At 36.0% G+C, this 23,909-nt stretch overlaps 1 protein-coding gene across 1 annotated transcript; it reads left to right on the plus strand.

Moving 5' to 3' along the window:
* The first annotated feature begins 2,393 nt into the window (after positions 1-2,393).
* On the plus strand, positions 2,394-22,157 carry LOC138314840 (monocarboxylate transporter 13-like). Its single transcript, XM_069255424.1, has 6 exons — positions 2,394-2,773; positions 17,148-17,332; positions 17,619-17,762; positions 18,230-18,373; positions 19,398-20,210; positions 20,788-22,157. The coding sequence occupies exons 2-6, from the start codon at positions 17,272-17,274 to the stop codon at positions 21,120-21,122; spliced, it is 1,497 nt and encodes a 498-aa protein (XP_069111525.1). The 5' UTR covers positions 2,394-2,773; positions 17,148-17,271; the 3' UTR covers positions 21,123-22,157.
* The last annotated feature ends 1,752 nt before the right edge of the window (positions 22,158-23,909 follow it).

Consider the following 23,909-nt stretch of genomic DNA (forward strand, 5'->3'; position numbering starts at 1 on the left):
CAGCGGAACGGGTTTCTTTCAATTTTGGATATGTTATATTGAATTAAAAATGAAACGAACAACAAATTTGTAAAATGTCAAATTCCGGTTTGAAGTAAGAGTCAAAGTTTAAAAGTGCATTTTTTTTCGAAAAAAAAATCATGAAAGCATTTTCTGCTTAAGCTCTGTAAGGACTACAGGCCTGTTATTGGATAAGTAGCATTCTGAGAAAAATGACTACCAAATTCATTGATATGAATGACCTTGTCTTACATAAAAGGTCATAGGGACCAAATAACCTTAAATCTTTAAACAACTTCATGTGAAGTTCTGAAAGGCATAAAGACCTAATATTGGACCTTTAGTGTGGTGAGATAAAAGTCTGTCAGGTTTGTTAATACATTGTATGAATGACTTTGTTCTTTCTTCAAGGTCACAGGGGCCAAAAAACCTAAAATCTTGAAACGACTTCTTGTGAAGTTTTGAAAAGTCTGGAGACCTATTGTTTGCTGTGATAAAAAAAACCTGCCATGATTGAAACGACCTAATATACTAAGCATACTAAAGGCCTTTAGTATGCTTAGACATAGGCCAGCAAAGTTTATTTATATGAATTGCCTTGATTTTCATTCAAGGTCACTGGAGCCAAAAAGCCTAGCAGCTTTAAACAAGAGATGTACCTGATATTGGGCATATACCTTGACCTTAATTCATTGTTGGTGAAAAGCCCGCCAAATTGTCCAATGACAAATTCTAGTTGTAAATGTTATTCCTGGGACACAGGTACAATCCTTATGTCATATTTCCAAATGGAACAGCTGTTCTCAGTTAGAGCATAAGATTTAATAAAATGAGATAAATACTTTTATTTGTGTCCTCTCTCAAGGACTTGATGTGGATGTTAAAGCAAGGCAAGTTAAAAAGCATGATTTTGATAATTAAAAAACCATAATGAAGTATTTAAAATAATTTCTGAGACCCATCTCGGTTATGACAGTGCCATGTCCAAGGATACATATGTATGGGTAGCCGTTTTCCACTTGCTCTGCTTGGATACCAATACTCTGACCGACACATTTATGAAACACGGGAATTGACACACATGCGTTGATTCCTGCCTTAGCTGACCTCATTGACACCTGTCCTAATAACATATAACCAAACTCAAAGTTAACTGTCCACCGATGTATGATTCTTGTAATATTTCTTTTAATCTCAATTGAATGCTTTTTTAGTTGCATTGTCAGCCTTTAAGTAACAGATAAAAAAATGATAATCGGATAAAAAAATATATATATATTGACGAGAAGACGCAAAGATGAAAAAAAAATATAACAGTTAGATATTTTTCATATTCATCTCCAATTTCTTACATATTGACTTTCGAATGTGGTAAAGCAAAAAAACTATGCAGACTACAGGGATATGAACAAAATAATGTGTATCTTGGAGACAAAAGGATATTGTGACAATATCCGTGGTCTGAGTTTAATATACTTATGGATACAATTTATTGTTAGTTTATTCGTTTGGTAAAATTATATCGAGAAAAGCAAATTATGTGAATGTTTGGAAAAAACACAATGTATGGAATTATTGTGCTTTATTCGCTATACGTTCTTTAGAATTCACCAATGCCTCCGGAGTGACAAGTTCACGCTTTTAGTTTAGACGCCTTGTATCGAGTAAAGTAATTGGAGATTCCCTTACTTAATCTCGAAGGGATTAATGTTATCTTGGTCCTTTCTCCGAAACTCACTGGATTATACATTCCAATAATTGCAGGACGTCATCTTCTTATGAATGCACTCATATACTCAATGTCTATTCTTATCTGTAAACACGTAATCAGTATTTATGCCAATACCAGTGTCCTTGTAAATGCCTTTATGGGTGTCCCTATAAGCTTCCCTTTTTAATTATTCATTTATCGCCTACATGCCTCCGCCTATTATCACTAGGCTTTCTCTCACCGACTAATGTCAGTGTGAAGCGTGTCTGTGAGTGTCTTAATTTGCATTGTACAGAGTTATCTGCACTTACGGATAAGTATTGATTGTGACGTCATGTGTTTGGGAGCGTAACGTCATACGTTTCGGAGAAAACGACGTGCATTGCACTCACAAAATAATGACATAACAATCGATACCTACCCGCATGGGAGCTAACTCTGTAATATGAAAGGACGGAATAAGCGTCAAATTTAGTGTCTCCCGTGAGTGTCCATGTAAACATCGGTGTGGACGTCCTTATAAACTTCCTCGTGAGTTTCCGGCGTTTCTGATGAACCAGTAAGGTTTAAAGAAATGAATTGAATTGAAAAACACGGGAGTGTCCCTATCAACGTCAATACCAGTGTCTCTTTTTTTAAAGCGTCAACATAAGTGTCCATGTAAACATCCCTGTGACGTCACTATATGCGTCCTCATAAGGACATACGAGATAACCCAAACAGGGCCTACATACACCGTCTGTTGGTTCTGTGTCATCGATGCAGAGTATTATGATAACCATCTGTGGTATTCCATCTTTCGTGCAACCTTTCCTTTTATTTCAATGTTGGTGCATTGACGTATTTCCTTTCACTCCATTTTGCCATTGTTTGATGTATACACAGCAGGAATTTAGTGTCTTGATACATTTGTGTTTTACAGAAAGGCCTTAGATAAACACACGAGGTCATGGTCGGGTGTTATCAGTTGATAACAGTCATATTAGCTGGGATCATTGGATTAACGAGAGCCGTGATCTCTATATTCTTTAGGATTGTCCATCTCAAGATCTCATCATACAGGTATACTATAATAACACAAACATAATCGACAATTTGTGTAAAAACCACCAGGAACAAAAGGATAGCTCAGATAATTAATGTTTACAACCACTTTTAACGACGCTTATGCCACAAAGTGTTTTAAGAGTTCATCTATATTAAGAGACATTTGTTATCTTATATTAGAAATCGTTGTCATATGGTCATATGGTATGAATTTAACCTTGGTACACGTACATTATTTATTTAAACATGTGATTTGCCTTTTTAATGTTGACCTAAAGGATTGAGCGTATAGTAATGTCTCAGGTTCAATATACTGAAGGTTTAAAGCTGTACTGCTGAGATAATCGGTATGCTTATTAACCACAATGGTTTTTTTAATTTTGGTTCATATGTACATGTATATATATATACACATATGCAGTGCGTGTAGTATATTTTAAGATCCGACATACGTCCAGTTGGAACGGTAATTTATAACACTTGTACATGGATTTATTGCCCTATGTGGATATATGTTAAAAAGCTATATATCTATCTATATATAGAAGCCCTGAACACTTCTAGATTACTGTCCTGTGTGTAAAAGGTTTGAATGATGGTTATGAAAGTAGACATCTGTATAGTGTACTGTGTTCTCGGGTAGAATCCAGAACATAGATATCTCTACAGTGTTCTGTGTTCTCGGGTAGAATCCAGAACGTAGATATCTGTACAGTGTACTGTGTTCTCGGGTAGAATCCAGAACGTAGATATCTGTACAGTGTACTGTGTTCTCGGGTAGAATCCAGAACGTAGATATCTGTACAGTGTACTGTGTTCTCGGGTAGAATCCAGAACGTAGATATCTGTACAGTGTACTGTGTTCTCGGGTAGAATCCAGAACGTAGATATCTGTACAGTGTACTGTGTTCGGTAGAATCAACGAATATCTGTACAGTGTACTGTGTTCTCGGGTAGAACCAGAACGTAGATATCTGTACAGTGTACTGTGTTCTCGGGTAGAATCCAGAACGTAGATATCTGTACAGTGTACTGTGTTCTCGGGTAGAATCCAGAACGTAGATATCTGTACAGTGTACTGTGTTCTCGGGTAGAATCCAGAACGTAGATATACAGTGTACTGTGTTCTCGGTAGAATCCAGACGTAGATATCTGTACAGTGTACTGTGTTCTCGGGTAGAATCCAGAACGTAGATATCTGTACAGTGTACTGTGTTCTCGGGTAGAATCCAGAACGTAGATATCTGTACAGTGTACTGTGTTCTCGGGTAGAATCCAGAACGTAGATATCTGTACAGTGTACTGTGTTCTCGGGTAGAACCCAGAACGTAGATATCTGTACAGTGTACTGTGTTCTCGGGTAGAATCCAGAACGTAGATATCTGTACAGTGTACTGTGTTCTCGGGTAGAATCCAGAACGTAGATATCTGTACAGTGTACTGTGTTTCTCGGGTCTCGGTGTAGAATCCAGAACGTAGATATCTGTACAGTGTACTGTGTTCTCGGGTAGAATCCAGAACGTAGATATCTGTACAGTGTACTGTGTTCTCGGGTAGAATCCAGAACGTAGATATCTGTACAGTGTACTGTGTTCTCGGGTAGAATCCAGAACGTAGATATCTGTACAGTGTACTGTGTTCTCGGTAGAATCCAGAACGTAGATATCTGTACAGTGTACTGTGTTCTCGGGTAGAATCCAGAACGTAGATATCTGTACAGTGTACTGTGTTCTCGGGTAGAATCCAGAACGTAGATATCTGTACAGTGTACTGTGTTCTCGGGTAGAATCCAGAACGTAGATATCTGTACAGTGTACTGTGTTCTCGGGTAGAATCCAGAACGTAGATATCTGTACAGTGTACTGTGTTCTCGGGTAGAATCCAGAACGTAGATATCTGTACAGTGTACTGTGTTCTCGGGTAGAATCCAGAACGTAGATATCTGTACAGTGTACTGTGTTCTCGGGTAGAATCCAGAACGTAGATATCTGTACAGTGTACTGTGTTCTCGGGTAGAATCCAGAACGTAGATATCTGTACAGTGTACTGTGTTCTCGGGTAGAATCCAGAACGTAGATATCTGTACAGTGTACTGTGTTCGTAGATATCTGTACAGTGTACTGTGTTCTCGGGTAGAACCGAACGTAGATATCTGTACAGTGTACTGTGTTCTCGGGTGAATCCAGAACGTAGATATCTGTACAGTGTACTGTGTTCTCGGGTAGAATCCAGAACGTAGATATCTGTACAGTGTACTGTGTTCTCGGGTAGAATCCAGAACGTAGATATCTGTACAGTGTACTGTGTTCTCGGGTAGAATCCAGAACGTAGATATCTGTACAGTGTACTGTGTTCTCGGGTAGAATCCAGAACGTAGATATCTGTACAGTGTACTGTGTTCTCGGGTAGAATCCAGAACGTAGATATCTGTACAGTGTACTGTGTTCTCGGGTAGAATCCAGAACGTAGATATCTGTACAGTGTACTGTGTTCTCGGGTAGAATCCAGAACGTAGATATCTGTACAGTGTACTGTGTTCTCGGGTAGAATCCAGAACGTAGATATCTGTACAGTGTACTGTGTTCTCGGGTAGAATCCAGAACGTAGATATCTGTACAGTGTACTGTGTTCTCGGGTAGAATCCAGAACGTAGATATCTGTACAGTGTACTGTGTTCTCGGGTAGAATCCAGAACGTAGATATCTGTACAGTGTACTGTGTTCTCGGGTAGAATCCAGAACGTAGATATCTGTACAGTGTACTGTGTTCTCGGGTAGAATCCAGAACGTAGATATCTGTACAGTGTACTGTGTTCTCGGGTAGAATCCAGAACGTAGATATCTGTACAGTGTACTGTGTTCTCGGGTAGAATCCAGAACGTAGATATTGTACAGTGTACTGTGTTCTCGGGTAGAATCCAGAACGTAGATATCTGTACAGTGTGTGTTCTCGGGTAGAATCCAGAACGTAGATATCTGTACAGTGTACTGTGTTCTCGGGTAGAATCCAGAACGTAGATATCTGTACAGTGTACTGTGTTCTCGGGTAGAATCCAGAACGTAGATATCTGTACAGTGTACTGTGTTCTCGGGTAGAATCCAGAACGTAGATATCTGTACAGTGTACTGTGTTCTCGGGTAGAATCCAGAACGTAGATATCTGTACAGTGTACTGTGTTCTCGGGTAGAATCCAGAACGTAGATATCTGTACAGTGTACTGTGTTCTCGGGTAGAATCCAGAACGTAGATATCTGTACAGTGTACTGTGTTCTCGGGTAGAATCCAGAACGTAGATATCTGTACAGTGTACTGTGTTCTCGGGTAGAATCCAGAACGTAGATATCTGTACAGTGTGTACTGTGTTCTCGGGTAGAATCCAGAACGTAGATATCTGTACAGTGTACTGTGTTCTCGGGTAGAATCCAGAACGTAGATATCTGTACAGTGTACTGTGTTCTCGGGTAGAATCCAGAACGTAATATCTGTACAGTGTACTGTGTTCTCGGGTAGAATCCAGAACGTAGATATCTGTACATTGTACTGTGTTCTCGGTAGAACCAGAACGTAATATCTGTACAGTGTACTGTGTTCTCGGTAGAATCCAGAACGTAGATATCTGTACAGTGTACTGTGTTCTCGGGTAGAATCCAGAACGTAGATATCTGTACAGTGTACTGTGTTCTCGGGTAGAATCCAGAACGTAGATATCTGTACAGTGTACTGTGTTCTCGGGTAGAATCCAGAACGTAGATATCTGTACAGTGTACTGTGTTCTCGGGTAGAATCCAGAACGTAGATATACAGTGTACTGTGTTCTCGGGTAGAACCCAGAAGTGATATCTGTACAGTGTACTGTGTTCTCGGGTAGAATCCAGAACGTAGATATCTGTACTGTACAGTGTACTGTGTTTCTAGAATCCGAACGTAGAATCCAGAACGTAGATATCTGTACAGTGTACTGTGTTCTCGGGTAGAATCCAGAACGTAGATATCTGTACAGTGTACTGTGTTCTCGGTTAGAATCCAGAAACGTAATATCCACAGTGACTGTGTTCTCGGGTAGAATCCAGAACGTAGATATCTGTACAGTGTACTGTGTTCTCGGGTAGAATTCTCGTAATATCAGTACAGTATGTAGAATGTGTTCTCGGTAGAACCAGGACGTAGATATCCTTGTACAGTGTACTGTGTTCTCGGGTAGAACCCCAGAACTAAACTCCAGAACGTAGATATCTGTACAGTGTACTGTGTTCTCTATTAGAATCCAGAACGTAGATATCTGTACAGTGTACTGTGTTCTCGGATAGAATCCAGAACGTGGATATCTGTACAGTGTACTATGTTTTAGAATCCAGAACGGTTAGTAAACTGTGTTCTCAGAATCCAGAACGTAGATATCTGTACAGTATACTGTGTTCTCGGGTAGAATCCAGAACGTAGATATCTGTACAGTGTACTGTGTTCTCGGGTAGAATCCAGAACGAGATATCAGGGGTTTGTAGACTTTAATTTGTTTAGAGTTTACATCACGTAATTGGCATTACCACTCCAAACCTTAAATGTATGCAAGATGATGCAAGTTTATAGATTGGCCAAACCTTCCATGTATCTGTAGATAGGATTTCCTCACAGCAGAGTTCTTATACTGGAGAAAGAATAATGTCGACCATAAAATGTATTAATAGTCTTCATTACCTAGTCACTCGAAACACTACATATAATTAGGTTAGCGGATTTCATGTAAGTTAGAAAATGACGTGCTCATCAGACTATATGTGTTTTCACTATTACGTAACTCATATCTGCTATAAAAACGGGACAATTCAACAATAATGATGAAAACACACAAAAGTGGTACGCATTTCTATTTTTTATGAACATTTTACATTTAAAATAATACATTATCATATATCAATCAAGATTCCTGTCATGCATTCACTTTTAATGGAGACGAACACACATGAGTTGCATGTATAATGTGTAAATGAAGTCATAGCTCATGCTTGTGAACGGACAATGATGCCTTAAACTTACAATATGACATTTTGGAAATAAGAACTAATATTATTGGAAGAAGCTTAAAGAGGTAAGACAAATCTCTTTGGATATGTCGGATGCTACTATGTGAAGTGATGGAAGTTGGAATTATAAACGACAACAAATCAAGTGAACCTCTGACGTATCTTCTTCGTGCTTTGGCTTGATCACGTAATCTCTGGATCACTGGACTTAGTCATGTGGAAATTCTACAGAAATTGAGGAAATACCTAATGCAAGTCATAGTAATACAAATAATGTTTGCTGTGTTACTGATTTAATAGTAAGATATATGTATATATACAGGTAAGTAATTTAAATCAACGGGCAACAGGTTCATGAATACATTGAATATACAGACATAATATTTTCATAAATCATTATACACAAATTATTCTAAGTTTGAGGTATAAATGCCTGTTTAAACTAGTGATATTTTGTATGCTTATATATCACTTCTTAGGTGTATTTGGACATAACTTAGTTGATAAAAAATTGCTTCAGGTAAATATTATGTATTGCTGTTGATTGTATTTAGTGTTTTGTAAACTTGTAAATTTCGGTTAAATATGCAAAAAATGTACATTTCAGTATAGCAACGTCACAGGTCCCTAACATATTTATGTCAACAAATACCCATGCTGTTATGTACATGTATATACTTGTTTGACAAGATTCGACTTATCAAAAACATACAAATTTAGTCCTTTTTCATCTTGTACATTGACTAATACTAGGAAAATGGAAAAAGTCCAGGAGAGAGCACTTCGTTTTATTGACAATGACTATGTTTCCCCAGTCTTCGATATTTTAAGGAGGCACAAACTTGATTTTTTTACATGTTAAGCGTATGAAAGATATGGCCTCTGAAGTTTTTAAAAATTTGAAATGATATTTCTCCTCATATTTTACAAAATCTTGTTGAGAAGAAAAAAGTTTTTTATAATCTTAGACAGGACAACCTGGTAAAGATTCCAAGGGTAAAACACTCCACTTATGGTAAGAGATCTTTTCGTTTCGCTGCTTCTCAGGTGTGGAACAGTTTGCCAAATGAATGTCGGCAAGCTGAAAACTACAGTTCGTTTCGCAGACTGCTTCACACCTGGGATACACAGATCTGCTCCTGTACCATCTGTACACACCATATAGGATGAGTTGTTCCCCTTTGGAATCTACCTACTTGTAATTATACCATATATAACTGTGATATTTCAAACCTTTTCAAAGATCATTACTTTTATAAATCTTTTTTTAGCTTTTTGTTTTCTACCTATGACTTCAATATCTACTTTTTAATTCAACACTATGTTAGTGTATATCCTGTAAATTTTTACACTTTGCTATATTAGCATTTATGTACATTACACTTCAGTGTCTTAACCTTTTTTGTGTAAACATTTGTGTGATATACAAGTGTAATTATTAAGTTATTACCTTTAAATTAAATTTTTTTTATTTCTGCTTAACTGTGATAGCTGTTTCCATATCATGTATCTATTGCATGCTTGCTATAGTTAATTGTTGTCTGTCTCTATATATATTTTACCTGTTTGTACTGTGATATTTTACATATGTTTGTCGCAAGAATAGCACTAGGCAGTGCTAATGTTATTATGTTCCCCATGTATGCGGACTCTAAATAAAACTTCTTGACTCTTGACTCTTGATCTTGCCTTGCAGATGACGGTTGCAAATTATATAATAGGAATAAAAATATAATATAGGAAAGCAATTTCATAATTCTAAAATATTCCTATTATATACTTTCAGGAAATACTAAACATGAAGCAAAGACTAGTTTTGTGACAAAATGTTCAACCGCTGTTCTGGGGCAAAACATGAGTTGTGGAAATCCACTTAAAACAAATTAGAAAAAAATATTTTCTGAAAAAAACCCCAACATTCTCATTATGTTCAGATGACATTATAACACTGAATATGTACTTTGGTATTCATTGGAAGCACCCCTCCATACTTGTATGATTGCATGATATAATTCACAACCGCATTTTCTATGCACTGTAAAAATGACTAGATATGTATACTTTTGTAATGTCGAATCCGGTCACACAAGGCCATTCCTATGTATACTAGTAAACATAATATCATGGTTATTTGGTGACATAAATATATTACGAACCCTGTGGACTTTACTGAATTGTATATTTTTGCGCATATATTGCCAAAGTTACAAGCTATACAAAATGTAATTCACGAGTCAACAGTATACAGTTGTTGACTACGGGTGAGGGAAACAGTTTGTTTGAGGGTCAAAGAAATCATCTGTTGCCCGAAAACCCAATCGATAACTGTTTTGTGATACCCTACTGTGACGTCACTCCGGTCCAACAGCCGTCAAAGATGCTCCACCGCTGACAAATGGTATTTCACTATCAAAAACAGGAGCAGAAGATTTAGTATTTTTCTTCAGTTACAAAAGCTACGTACTTTACACCATTACCACCATTGAAAAGTTTGAGCTTCTAATTTTACTTCAAGTTGAAAATATAAAAAATAATTAATTGCATCCCGAAAAAATTCCGTGGCACTATATCCTATATGGACTGAAGTACTGATTGCGCATGCAACAAAGGCAAAATAAATTATTTTATATCATTTTTTTTGTGTTAATTAGACATATATATATACATGATTTAACACCAATTATTGTTCAAGTGATGAATATCATTTATGCTCTGTCGGCGGTGGAGCATCTTTAACAGTCGATTTTAACAGTTCTTTGGACCGCTCAACCGAACAGTTCGTTTATTGGCATTTTTGTCAATAGAGTTTATGAAGGAACTTTGTTATAGGGGTATAACAATAATACCTAAATTTAGTCCTGATGCATGTACACTTTTTATCAGCTAAGTTAACTAAGGTATTTTCAAATATACAGGTATACAAAATATATTTTATCACTAGTTTAAACAGGGTCTAAAACCTTAATACTGATTTTTAACATTGTGTTGTATCTTGTTTCATGGAGATTAATAAAGACACGGCAAGCGCATACATAGACTACAAAAAAGAAACAAAATATACTTGCCTTGACATATCAACCACATAGCTTGTAACTACATGTACTTGTCTTTACATTAGTTAAAAATCAGGCAGATGTGTATTTACTTTTGAGATGGAATGTGCCTTTTTGCTGACTTTGAAGGTCAGTGTTTATAAATGTATATGGATTACAAGAATGTTTGGTCTGCTGTCTGTGCCAGTAAAACACACTACCTGTCGGACATAAATCACATAACGACACTCATCATAGCACATAGGGAATGTCATAATTGTCCTACACATACCAGTCACACGCATGTAACATAATCGTAGTGTAGACATTGTCCATTGTATATTGTATGTTCATTTATCTTATATACTTACATATATTCACATGCGAAAAACGACAATGCGTCAAGCGAAGAGCGACATTGTGCCACGCGACAAACACACTGTCGCTTTTCGCATGACGAACTTTCACTCTTCGCATGGCGGTGTACATAGTTACAAAGACGTAAAACAACAAATGCATGGAATATATATGCTGTATTATTAAACTCTTTCATATGTAGATAGGAAGGATATGGATGTTTTACCTGAGGGTAATAAAGCGTAGTGGTACTCAAGACTTGCCGAGGGTTTTATAACATTTTGTAATCTCGAGGAAAGAATATCCTTATCCTTTATATCCACATGTGAAAGAGTATTTTCGTCTTATGTCTCGACATTTTATCACAATTTTACAATTATTGATAGCGTGCCTTTTTGAGAAATAAAAACACCTCGCAACTGCAAATCAATTCTCCATACATGGAAATTGATGTTTTAACGCAAATAGCGTTGTTTGCATTCTTTATAGTAAAACCAGCCTAGATTCTGACAATAACGTTAAAATTCACCGAAAAAAAGAAATTTGATTTACGCAATGTCGTCACAAAATTTTATTGCTTTTTTGTTTGGTAGCTATGTAATCGCATCAGATAAACCAGTATTTCACCCGTAAGTATTACAGTTACATGTTATACGATTCTTCTTTATAGACCAAGGATATGTGACCCAGACACACAATCGCATGAAGTATATCATGTATGATAATATTTCCATCTATACCTAGATGTGAGATACTCTGTAGAAAACGCGTTTCCGATGCACACTTCGCTGACATTTCCTTATCATTTCCGCATTTTATGAGCTCACGTCAGTGCTAACAATACGTATTGGTAAACAATGTCTTACAGTTGTAAGGTATTTTATCGATATGTCTGAACCTCTTAGAGCGTGACCGTAGATATAAATTCACCTTTATTAAAGCGCAACTATTGAAACTAAAGTAATAAGATTTTTTCTCCTATTATTGTCTTATGATTTCTTTGTTACTACATGTTACTAATAAATTCGTGATCGTTTCATTTAACCGTAATTGGGGTAATATGAAGGTTACGCGAGCTTACTTAAACAGTCATTTTTTTTATTGTCTTGTAAAGAATTTTATAATGAATGATTTATTCCAGAGCCCAAACAAAAACCTTAAAGCTAAAAGCTTAAAGGAAAGGTATCATTTTGGGCCTGTTTTACGAATTTTTCAACGATTTCATAGCTTGAAATTGTTATTTAGTATTGCATATGGATCTTGACTTGACCTGTTGAGATGATTACATTCTAGGTTATATTGGCTAGATCACGTGCATAAATTAGGCAATATTTAATGAATGGTATTATTTGTGCACTGAGCATTCCCGTGTTTAAAGCAGGATTTGTCGGTCAATTAAGTATTTTCTAGATTTTCCACTTTTAGAGCAAGTGTTAAAACTTTTTAAGTTCGTTTTAAAAGAAAATATGAAGCAACACCTACATTGCTTGTATGATGTTTGATCGGAAAAGATATTTCATCGGAAAAGGCGACTAAATCTGGGTACTCAATTGTAGTAACTACCAAGAACAAAATATTTTGCATGAAGATACATTAGGTTTAGCTGCATGTTGTATGATATTCAAAATATCCGATTTTTTCTGGGCTCATAGTAGTTTAGAGGTCACAGGTCAAACGATAAAAATTCACATTTCATTGTGTAAGTTGTAACGTACCGGTCGGGGGTTGTTACCAAGATATACTTGAGTCCCTGTTATGAATCACCAACTACACGACAACAGCCAATATATACAAATAAAGATGGTTACTACCAGTAACATTATCCAAAGCTCTATATTTACACTTGCTAGGCTTGGTCACTATACGCTAATACTAGCCGATTTTGTTTACCATAACTGCATGGTAACATTGAACTTTGAACTTGCGTAAGGAAATGTTCTGTGCAACGTAAAAGGACTACTTTTTTTAAAAGAAACACATGGCTTTGTTTACATTTTGACGAAACATTACGTGTATATTGTTGTTTTTCATAGAATTTTGGAAAACTGTAAACAATATATACATGTTTTATATCTATTTATGATTCAAACAATTTTTAAATTAACAATTGTATAAAGAAACGGAAAAATATCCCGACCGGGGCGACGTGCTTTCATTTTTGTTAAAAATGATGGGTGTCAAATGTAAACATTACCTCTGTGCCTATGTTCCGTCCTACGATCGAGCCTTTGGGGTGGACGGGTGTGAGACCCTCTGATAGAGGTCAGTTTTTAAACATATCCTCTTGTCTTTGCTCTTTGAGTATTTAATCATGTGTATTATAAAACATGCACCGCTAATAATCCACGTGTTGACAGTTCCGCGTCACCACAAATACATTGTATCCATCGAACACAAGTGAATTTGTTTCATCTATCGATGGCGATATGGATCTAAACGTAGATTATATAATCACATGGCTCCCATGGATGTAATATCGTCAAGTCAGACGACATCTCAAACACATTGAGCTACTTGAAAATCGGTGTTTTCACAACTTCCGCAAACTAAAGTGTGTAAGCGTGCGTCAGCTTCGCCTCGCTGCACAATAACGGTCACCGAGTTCACACATGTGGCCGTTGTACAAATTCTTTATGTTATTACGCTATATATTAACTTTTAGCAAAATTGAATATATATTTAAAGTTCTGATCTGATTAAATAAAATTATCTCTGAAATTTACTTTGTTTGTCATGTTTATTTTACACTAAAATATTGAACTTTTTTGTCGTCGCGGATGAATAATTCTACCTTACGTGAAGCGTCATCATTCGCTGTTCAATTGAGTAAGCTCCTCCCACTTTTGACCGACTTTTATTGAATAATTACGTCACTTTCAAATGACGATTTTATTGCATAAAATACAAATAAAAAGTCGTGTGAGTGTAAATATAGGGATTGGATTTCGTTTTTATGTTAACCATGCTTGTATGGAGCAATTCCTCTAAGAATATATTCAATATGGGGCGCTAACGCGCCCCATAGAATATATTCTTAGAGGAATTGCTCCATACAAGCATGGTTAACATAAAAACGAAATCCAGTCCCTATATGTACAACACATGAAATAATGACAAAGTACCTCTCTGAACTACATTACACTAGCTGAAGGGAGACAACTCCTATACCCAATCCCTATACCCATAGAGCGCAACACATCCAGTGTTGATGGTTATCTACAATGTACGCACATGATATAGACCAATGGACAGCAATAACACTACAATATACACCGACACAAACTGAGGTTACCGATCGCCGTGACTGAAGATCAGAGCCTACTGTTTGTGATCGTTTCGCCAACACTAATACTACTGTTTCCAGTCCTACTCACAACCTGTCTGTGTCCGACTAGTAGTCGTTAGACGTTATAGTATGTCGCGAGTACCTCGCGACCGATAGTTGGCACAACAAACTACACACTAGCCACAGCTGAAAGTTATGCTAGGAATGATCCGCTGGTTATGAAACTGATCAAGGCAAGGCTGCAGCCACTTCTGTCTCTCAGTGCCAATACCAACTGGAGAGTGTGATTCGATGTTAACCGGTCGACGACCAGAACTAAGAGTGAAAGTTTTCTCAGCTCGCTTCCTTTTATTATGCTGGAGGAAGGAGCGCTCCTAGCGGCAAACAAAGAAACGAAAATCACATCGAGTCATTGAAACGCTTACAAGATATACATTTACATTAATAAAACACATACGTTACACATGTCACACAGTGGTAAGGCCTATTATCGCCACAATATCTTAATTGAATAAATATCAAAATAAAGAAAATATTTTTTGCAGTTTTTACATGTAAATATTTCGTTTGTGAAGTTCATTTCAGAAAACGGATGAACAATTCTGAAATAAGGTCACAGTGACCTAGCTAAGTAGTTTTCTACTTAAGCAATAAAAACTTCAATATTTTTGCTGAAAACTAGGATTTTTCAACGATTTCATAGCTTAAAATTGATGTTTAGTATTGCATGTGGATCTTGACTTGCTTTAGATAATTACATCCGAGGGTCATATTGGCTAGATCACGTGCATAAATTGGGTCTTATTCAATGAATGGTAGCATTTTTACACTAAGCATTCGTTGTTTTCTTCATGTTAAAAGCATGATTTTAAATTAATTAGGTTTGTTTCATGCACTTATTCCAAACAACTCCTTCACTGAAGATAATATGTTAGAATTGTACCTGCTGCCCAATCGCATGATCGTAAAAGGCGACTAAACAGGTTAATCTTAATTTCGTGGTCACTGAGATGAAAATATTGTCCATTTGAAAGCATTATGTTAAGCATTTGATTTGTATTTTATCACAATCTACTTCAGATGATTACATCCTATGGTCACATTTTCTGGGTCACATGTTCAAAAATTACGTCACAATCAATGAATGGTATCGTCTGTTAATTAAGTATCGTGAAAGTTTTCCATGTTTAAAGCAAGTGTTTAAGTATGAAGCAAGTATTAAGCAACACTTACATTACTAGTATGATGTTAGAATCGTACCTGCTGCCTCATTGCATGATCGGAAAATGCGACCAAATCTGAGATCTCAATTGAAGTAGCTACCTCGATCTTGGATTTCCGTCTCAAACATTATAGAGAAAGTTTCTTTCTCCGGCAAACTTTCATTTTCACTACAAACCAGTTATTATCAAGACAATACTCTCTTATGACGATAAATACATAATATTTTTTGTTAAAACCACGAGATAGATATTTCATTAAAGTAGCCTTAGACGATCTTGCAGTGGAGTAGCAGGCACCATTTTCACAACATATTTGCAGTGTACATAGTTGACAAAAGATACCTTTCATTGAAAATGACTTATTTCATCCCTGTCACCAAGCATTTGTGACCTTAAGATGCAATCATCTTAAGCAGATCATGGCAACAACCTATCTTCAGTGAAGGTATTGCTTGAAAATCTACTTTAAACATGGGAAAACAGCGGATGCTTAGTGGACAGATAATACCATTCATTGAATGCGACCTGATTTATCCATGGTGACCTAGCCAATGTGGCAATAAAATGTAGACATTTTAAGCAGGTCATGTCAAGATCCACATGCAGTACTATACATTAATTTTAATCTATAAAATTGTTACAAAGTCTTAGTTTTCAGCAAACATATTAAAGTTTTAAATGCTAAAATATAACAAGTGCTTAACTAGGTCACTGTGACCTATTTTTTGAATATTTCATCAGTTTTCTGAACTTCACAAAACTAATAATTCACATGCAAAAACTGCAAAAAATATTATCTCTATTCTAATACACAACATTGTATTTAATTTAAGTAATAAGGACATAAACAATGAAAATGTGAATTTTCACTCTTTAAAATATTTTGCAAATCACTGAGTGGCCGTAAAACGTCCCAAAGTGATACCCTCCTTTGAGAAAAATCAAGCCAAAATCTGTTCTGCAATCTTGAATATTACTGACGTCATGTGAATTGTTATCACACTGTTTTTGTGATGCAAGGAAAAATTTGTAATTTATCACAAAAAAGGGGAAAAGGCATTTGAGCCATGGGAATTCACGTGTATATGAAATATGATTTCACTTGTAGGCTGATGAACGATAGCAATAGTATGCTAATTTAATATCTGGTTGGTTACAGCATAACGCAACTATTTTGTTCTTATGTAAAATACATATACAAAATACATATACAATAATCATAAGCTGAGAAATATCTTTAAATTAAACTGATCAATCTGACACTAGATCAGACTAGGGTAAAGAAGTGCAATGCAAGGTAACATGCCCCGCCTTTCAGTGGCCGCGTTAACCAATGAGAGGCCCTGTTACTTATTGTGCTGGGTACCTTATAGCATCATCCACCTGCTGTGTGACCTATTGTCCCAGTGAGCGAGCTATGTTGTATTTTGTCAGTAATATTTATACCACAATGTGTTTTATCATTAACAGAATCAATATAAGGCAACGAATCGAAACGCCAGCAACAGCCAGGACAATTACATACGTAATTTGTAACATTTCGTGAAGGTTTGAGATGTTTGGGTAATGGGCTAAAGAAAAGGTACTTATAACGATGACGTTAACTACCGAGGTCACTCCTGTGGATGCTGGTTATGCATGGGTCATCCTATTTGGTAAGTACTGGGATATATCACTTAGACATTATACTATTCCATGGTAAGCCTATGACCACAAAACGTGGATATATAGACATAAAATTCTTGCTTCATTGTCAGATACAATGATGAAATAAATGTCCAGAAACGTTCAGTATAAAATTCTATATTTGGTTAGTTAGAGTAACTTCCTATTACAGTCAGGGCCATTCCTTTTCATACGTATTCTACAATTTCTCCATGTTACAGCACCTGCCCATGAGGAGCTGGTATATAATCATATTTTGTCCTGTTTTATCTGCAGCGTGTTCCTGCTTGTATATGTTACTGTCAGGAGTCACTAAGGCGTTCGGTATCATGTACACCGAGCTGTTAATAGCGTATGATGTAGGCGCTGGGAACACTGCGTGGATCGGAAGTCTGCAGTCATTTCTCTACTTCTGTATGGGTAGGTGGTGCTGACAAAGTCAACAAAAGTTATACTGTAGTATGTCAAATTCAGATATTTTAAAGGATTGATCTAGTTATCCATATTCACTAGCGTTGGTTTCGCTTACACAGTCCTGTAGTGTCTGTAACTGGGCGAGTGTAGTGTGTCTCCAGTCGGTTTCGAACCTGCGACCCCGGATTTATCAAAAGGAAATTCTCCTTAGCGCGAGAAGGGGACCGTAGCACTATTTACAATCAAAACCTGCTACATGCCAAAAATAGCTGGCTTTTTTCCACGATCATAGCACATTTTCTAAAATATTGAATAGGTTATGTTTTAAGGAAAAGTATCATTTACACGAAAAATAAACACAATTTATATACATTCATAACTTTCCTCCACTGTAAGTTGTTTTTTTATTTGATATGATATCAGATTTAATAGTCATTGTATAAATTTGTAACTACTTGTATCTTACTTGTTAGGACCTGTGTCCAATCATCTCGCCGTGAGGTTTTCCTTCCGGACGGTTGTGATGATAGGAGGGGTGGTGATGTCCGTCGGCTACCTTGTGTCCGCCTTCGTTCCCAGCATAGAGTGGATGTTTCTTACCCTGGGTATCATATCTGGTTAGTAAGATTACATTACAGCAATCGTAAATGGAATAATAGGTTAGGCCTAATAATTGTGACTGTCGTATATCGATAAAGATTGAAATACGTTTGCCTCTTGTTCAGCAGGTTTGGTAATTATCTCCATTATAACGATATGATGAAAAGAAAAGTTTCATCTTCAACTAATAGCTATTTGTATTTAATACATTCTTGTGTGGATATTCTGTTATTTATTCCAGGCAGTGCAGTGAGATTGCATTATAATATATAAATTAGTGTTCTCTGATACACTGCTATAAAACAAAATAAACAAATAACTTAATTAAAACTAAGGTAAAAAATTCAAAATTCCAAAGGTGTATTAATTATTCAAAACAAGGCTTTAGGCCAAAAAATATGTCTGTTTAGGGTTATGTTGGCAAACAATAGGGTTGGTCGGTCGGGAGGATTTTTTTTGTGTGTGTGTATTTTTTCACTCGATAAAATAATGGCCGGAAACTGAGTCTGAGATCGAAATCCTGACTTTTTAATTTTTTTTCTTCGTAGAATAGTGGGAAAAAACTAAGTGCCGGGGGTAAAAAAATAGAGTAGGTCGGGTAACCCTAAACAGAATTGTTTTTTTGGCCTTATCAGAAATATACGGTTTTCATTAAAACGACTATTAGGCAAAAGGAAAGAAAACTACAGTAGTTTCATATTAACAATAATATTCCTAATATTAATATTTATTGTCATTTTTGATATCCATATCAAGTATCACAAACCTGAAGAACCAGAATTGGATGATATTACGATAGGTCTATGAGTTTCATTTTGTAGGAATTTCTGAAGTTGTTAAATTGTAATATGTGTATCTAATTTCTGAGGTTATATGTTTTTGATACGGTAATATGGTGAATATCTGTAGTCTGTCTCCGTCTATGGTCACTTTAGAAGGGTTCCTGCATACTATTATCATTTTAATTAGAATTTACACATGTAAGAATGTATATGTTAGACAATGCAATTTCTATATGAATTTCCATTTCATTTGTTGTAGGAATTGGAGGCGGTCTAATCTATTCTCCTTGTACCACGCTAGTCAGTTTTTATTTTTCCAAACGACGAGCCTTTGCCAATGGAATAGTTTTGTCTGGAAGTGGGTTAGGAAGCTTTACCTTCCCGTATTTCTATCGCTACACTATAGATCAACTCGGTTTCCAAGGCGCATTGTTTATAGTAAGTGCAGTTCTCCTTCATATCTGTGTCGCTGGAGCGCTTCTTCGTCAACCACACCAGCTGTCCAAAGCAAAACATAGACCAGACCATGAACTGGAAGTAAACACAAAATTAATTGAGAAAAATGAAATGGAACAAAAGATAAAACATAAAAGGAAAGTGCCTGTATTCGATTTTAGCTTATTGCGTATTCCAAAGTTAGCAATGTACGTTATGTCTTTGACTATCAATATATTTGCATTTTCGGCAAATTTCTCTGTCTTCCCTGCGCATATGCAGTCTATTGGATTAGAAAAACATAAAATGGCTATAGCATTATCGATGATAGGTGCAACAGAGATATTCGCCAGATCGTTTTTCGGGTGGTTGGCTGATTTAAAAATATTCGAAAAGAAAAAGTTAATGACATGTTCCGCTATTGCCAGTGGAACTGCCGCCATGTTTATTCCATTTCTTCGGAACTTCCCGGCCATGATCGCCTACGGATGTGTGGTGGGGATATTCCCTGGAGCATTCTGGAGTTTGATGGCTGTAGCCATGTTGGACTGTGTTGAACTGGACAGACTAACGTCAGCAATGGGATTATTGACCATGTTTCTATCACTGGGTTTGGTATTGGGCCAGCCAGTTATGGGTGAGTACTGGTGAATGGTTTGAAAACGCAATCTGCACGTGTGGTTACTGGCTACACATTTAATACCAAAGTCTTACTTCACTTATTGCAAATGTTCCCTTATTTTATGTCTTCTTATCATATTTGAAGTATGAATAAATATTCTGAATCGATTTAGGATATGCCTTCTGCTTTTATCATGTTTCTTCAATGACGCTTAAGGCCTTTTCTATTATGTATGGATAAAAGACAATTCATGTATTTGTTTCAGAATTATTTTTTTCAGTGTATAAAGCGTTTATTGGCAGTTACATAATTATAACGTGATTGACGTAAAACAATCCGGATATTTTTGTTGTTGTTATTCTTATTTAGTTTTACACCTCTCAACCTTAACCGGCTAAACAAATCATTATTAAAGCTTCATTTATTCGTTTGATGTAGCAATCCGATTATTTTTTGTTTTGTTGCATCTAACTCATGTGACCGGACATATATATTTAATATTAAATTTTCAACCCACTTAATAATATCATTGATTTGATTTTATCCTTTTATTTAAAACATTCATGATTTGAAATGTTGGTTCCACACACAGGTTGGATAGAGGATGCTACTGGATCCTGGGATCTGTCCTTCCGGATAATGGGAATCTGCTACTACATTTCCGGTGGGATCCTGCTGCTGGAACCCTTCATAGAAAAAATATGGTTCTACAATCCTGATGTTAAAGAAAGTCAGGAACAAGGGAACGGGGAACAAGTAACCATGCTGATTAGTGAGAAAAATAAAACAGGAGCACCGGATGAAACATCTAAAGATATCATTGTTTCAGATAATAATTACGAACTTAATCATTTTGATTTAAAGAAAGATAAATATAGTGAGAAATCAGATCTAATAGCACCTATTGTTAAGTTAAATGATGTTTGATTTTAATATCTATTTTTAAAGTAGCATATTGTAGGTTTGCTGCGGCTATAAAACAAACATACCGTCCTGTGTCTATAAAAAAATAATTGTTTGTTTTTTTGATAAATGCACGATGACATTAAAATATTCTTTTTTTTTACAGATGCATTTTTTCCTTTTTATTTACAACACATTTACCATTCTGTAATCAAATTCTCAATCTAACTAAAATTAGACTTGTAATTCCGCTTCACTACCATGCTCTACAATATGTTCTGGTGTTGGAGCGTATCGTAGAGTAACGTAATGGAACGAAATGACAAGTCCGATTTTTACAACGGTCAATCTTTGTACACTTTTTAACTTGACATATCAGAGTAGCGTAATTGAAGTTGTTGTGCGAATACTTTCTGCTTATGGTCGGAAGGGCAAGGTGTCGCCATTGTTTACTCTTGGTAATTAAATAATTTAATTTACAGTCAATAAAATTTAGATACCGTTTTCTGTATAGAGACAATTTCTGGAATAGTGTAAATTTAGAAATGTAATTGTATAACAGTATCAGTAATATTAATACAACATATAGCCATATATGTTGTTATGTCAACAACCCCTCACCTTCATTCACACTCACTCTCACTCGCACTCACACACTCCCTCAACTTCACTCTCACTCACCGACTCTCTAAACCTAACCCTTACAAGCAATCACCCACTCCCTCAACCTCACTCGCACTCACCTTCTCCGTCAACCTCACCCTCATTCACTCATTCTCACTCACCCACTTCCTAAACCTCAATCTCACTCACCCACTCCCTTAATCTCACTCGCACTCACCCTCTCCGTCAACCTCACCCTCAATCACACACTCCCACAACCTCACACTCACTCGCACCCACCAACTCCCTCAACCTCACTCTCACTCACCCACTCCCTTAACCTCACTCGCACTCACCCTCTCCGTCAACCTCACCCTCACTCACACACTCCCACAACCTCACTCTCACTCGCACACACCAACTCCCTCAACCGCACTCTCACTCACCCACTCCCTTAACCTCTTCGCAACCCCTCGTCAAATTCACCTCAATCACCACTCCCTCCTCAACCTACCACCTTTCACTCGCACACACCTCTCCGTCCTCACCCTCACCTCACCTCACTCACCCCCCTCAACCTCACTCTCACTCACCCTTTCCCTCATCCTCTGACTTATCACTTCACCATCACCCACACTCGCGTACTCCGTCAACCTCGCTGTATAATTAGGGGGGACTCCGAAAGAAAAAAACTTCTGCAGATGGGTATATGTTATTTGTAAATACATATACCTGTTATTGGATTCTCAAATCTTTGAACCAAGCTCTTATAAAGGGGGATTACTCCAATCAGATTTTAGAACTAATACATAATGTAAAGTGTTCCATTTATGGTTTTAAGCAACTCATTTAGGCAATAAGACAATCACAAAATATGTCGGGTTATGACAAGAAATATGAAATAATATTTTTTCAATATTGATAAGAGGCAATCACGTACACAGTAGAAATAAGCAACCAAAACAGTAAACACTTTACAAACACATGTGTCATGGGGTACTGAACACCTGCTATGTATCATTGCATGATTAATTTTGTTTATAAAGAACAATTTCATTGGCTTAAAAATCTGTGTTGTCATCTCAGTCGTTTGTAAGGTCGCTCCTCTACAGCTGATGCAATGTTGATGGTTCTCTGAAAATGAAGACTCCCCTTTAAAAGAAAATGTTACGGAATAACCTAAAGCGTAATTAATTTCAAAAATCATTATTGACTTATTGACAATATTGTTTTATGTCATTTATCCATACAAAACAAATGTACACATTCTGAATTTGGTGTCGTATTCCTTCCTAATTGATAAAAATATTAATTCATTTAATTGAAATATTTTTTTACTTTTTATGAGACAATTTCATTCTATCTATTTCTAATTCTTATTTTATGAATATCTATTATTAAATGTATTTACAACAACTGTTTGCTTTTTATCCAACCTATACAAGTTCCTCTGAGGACGATGGACCAAGTTCAATTGTTATTAAACCACGATTCATATGAGAAATTATGTATAAATTAAAACAAAGCGCCAAGCGTTTCTGACATACAAACGTTTAATTAATACGAAATAAATTTCTATCTATAGACTAGTAAAAATTAGATGGAGACTATCATCAGTGCCTGGTTCTTCAAAAAGTGATTAGTTCGATCACATTTTAGTGATTTTTATAACCGTATTTTTGCAAAACCTGTTATTATATTTTCTCTGAGGTAAGCGAGTGGATAATGAATAAATACTTCATCAATTAGTAAAAGTTGTCAAGACAGCTTGGAAAGGAATAACTTGATCTGTAAATATTTTGTTAAACTGTATATTATAATGTTATAGATATATATTGAAGATTGTTTTTCTTTTCTGTTTTTATTTTCGTCTCTCTGTGTGTATGTGAACAATGAAAGTGTCCTCGTTTGTCATGTCAAATGTGTTACAAAATTTGAAAAAATAAAAAATTACAAAAAAAAAGATATATATTGAAGAATATTTATTAAGATTCAAAGTTCATAATATATAATTAAACAGTATATGTTGGTCTATAAACTTATATCAACGAATGTGTGAACAGATTAAAGTTTCAGGTAGATGTACATAATTCCACAATTACTCACCAATTTGAAACAAGGATTCTTTTGATATAAGTATTAGTTTCATGAATGTAGGCTTTTTCCTGTTTCTGAGAAGTTATTTCATTTAATAAAATATATTGTTTA

Source organism: Argopecten irradians, chromosome 2 (assembly GCF_041381155.1).
Source record: "Argopecten irradians isolate NY chromosome 2, Ai_NY, whole genome shotgun sequence".
In the NCBI taxonomy this organism is placed as follows: Eukaryota; Metazoa; Mollusca; class Bivalvia; order Pectinida; family Pectinidae; genus Argopecten; species Argopecten irradians.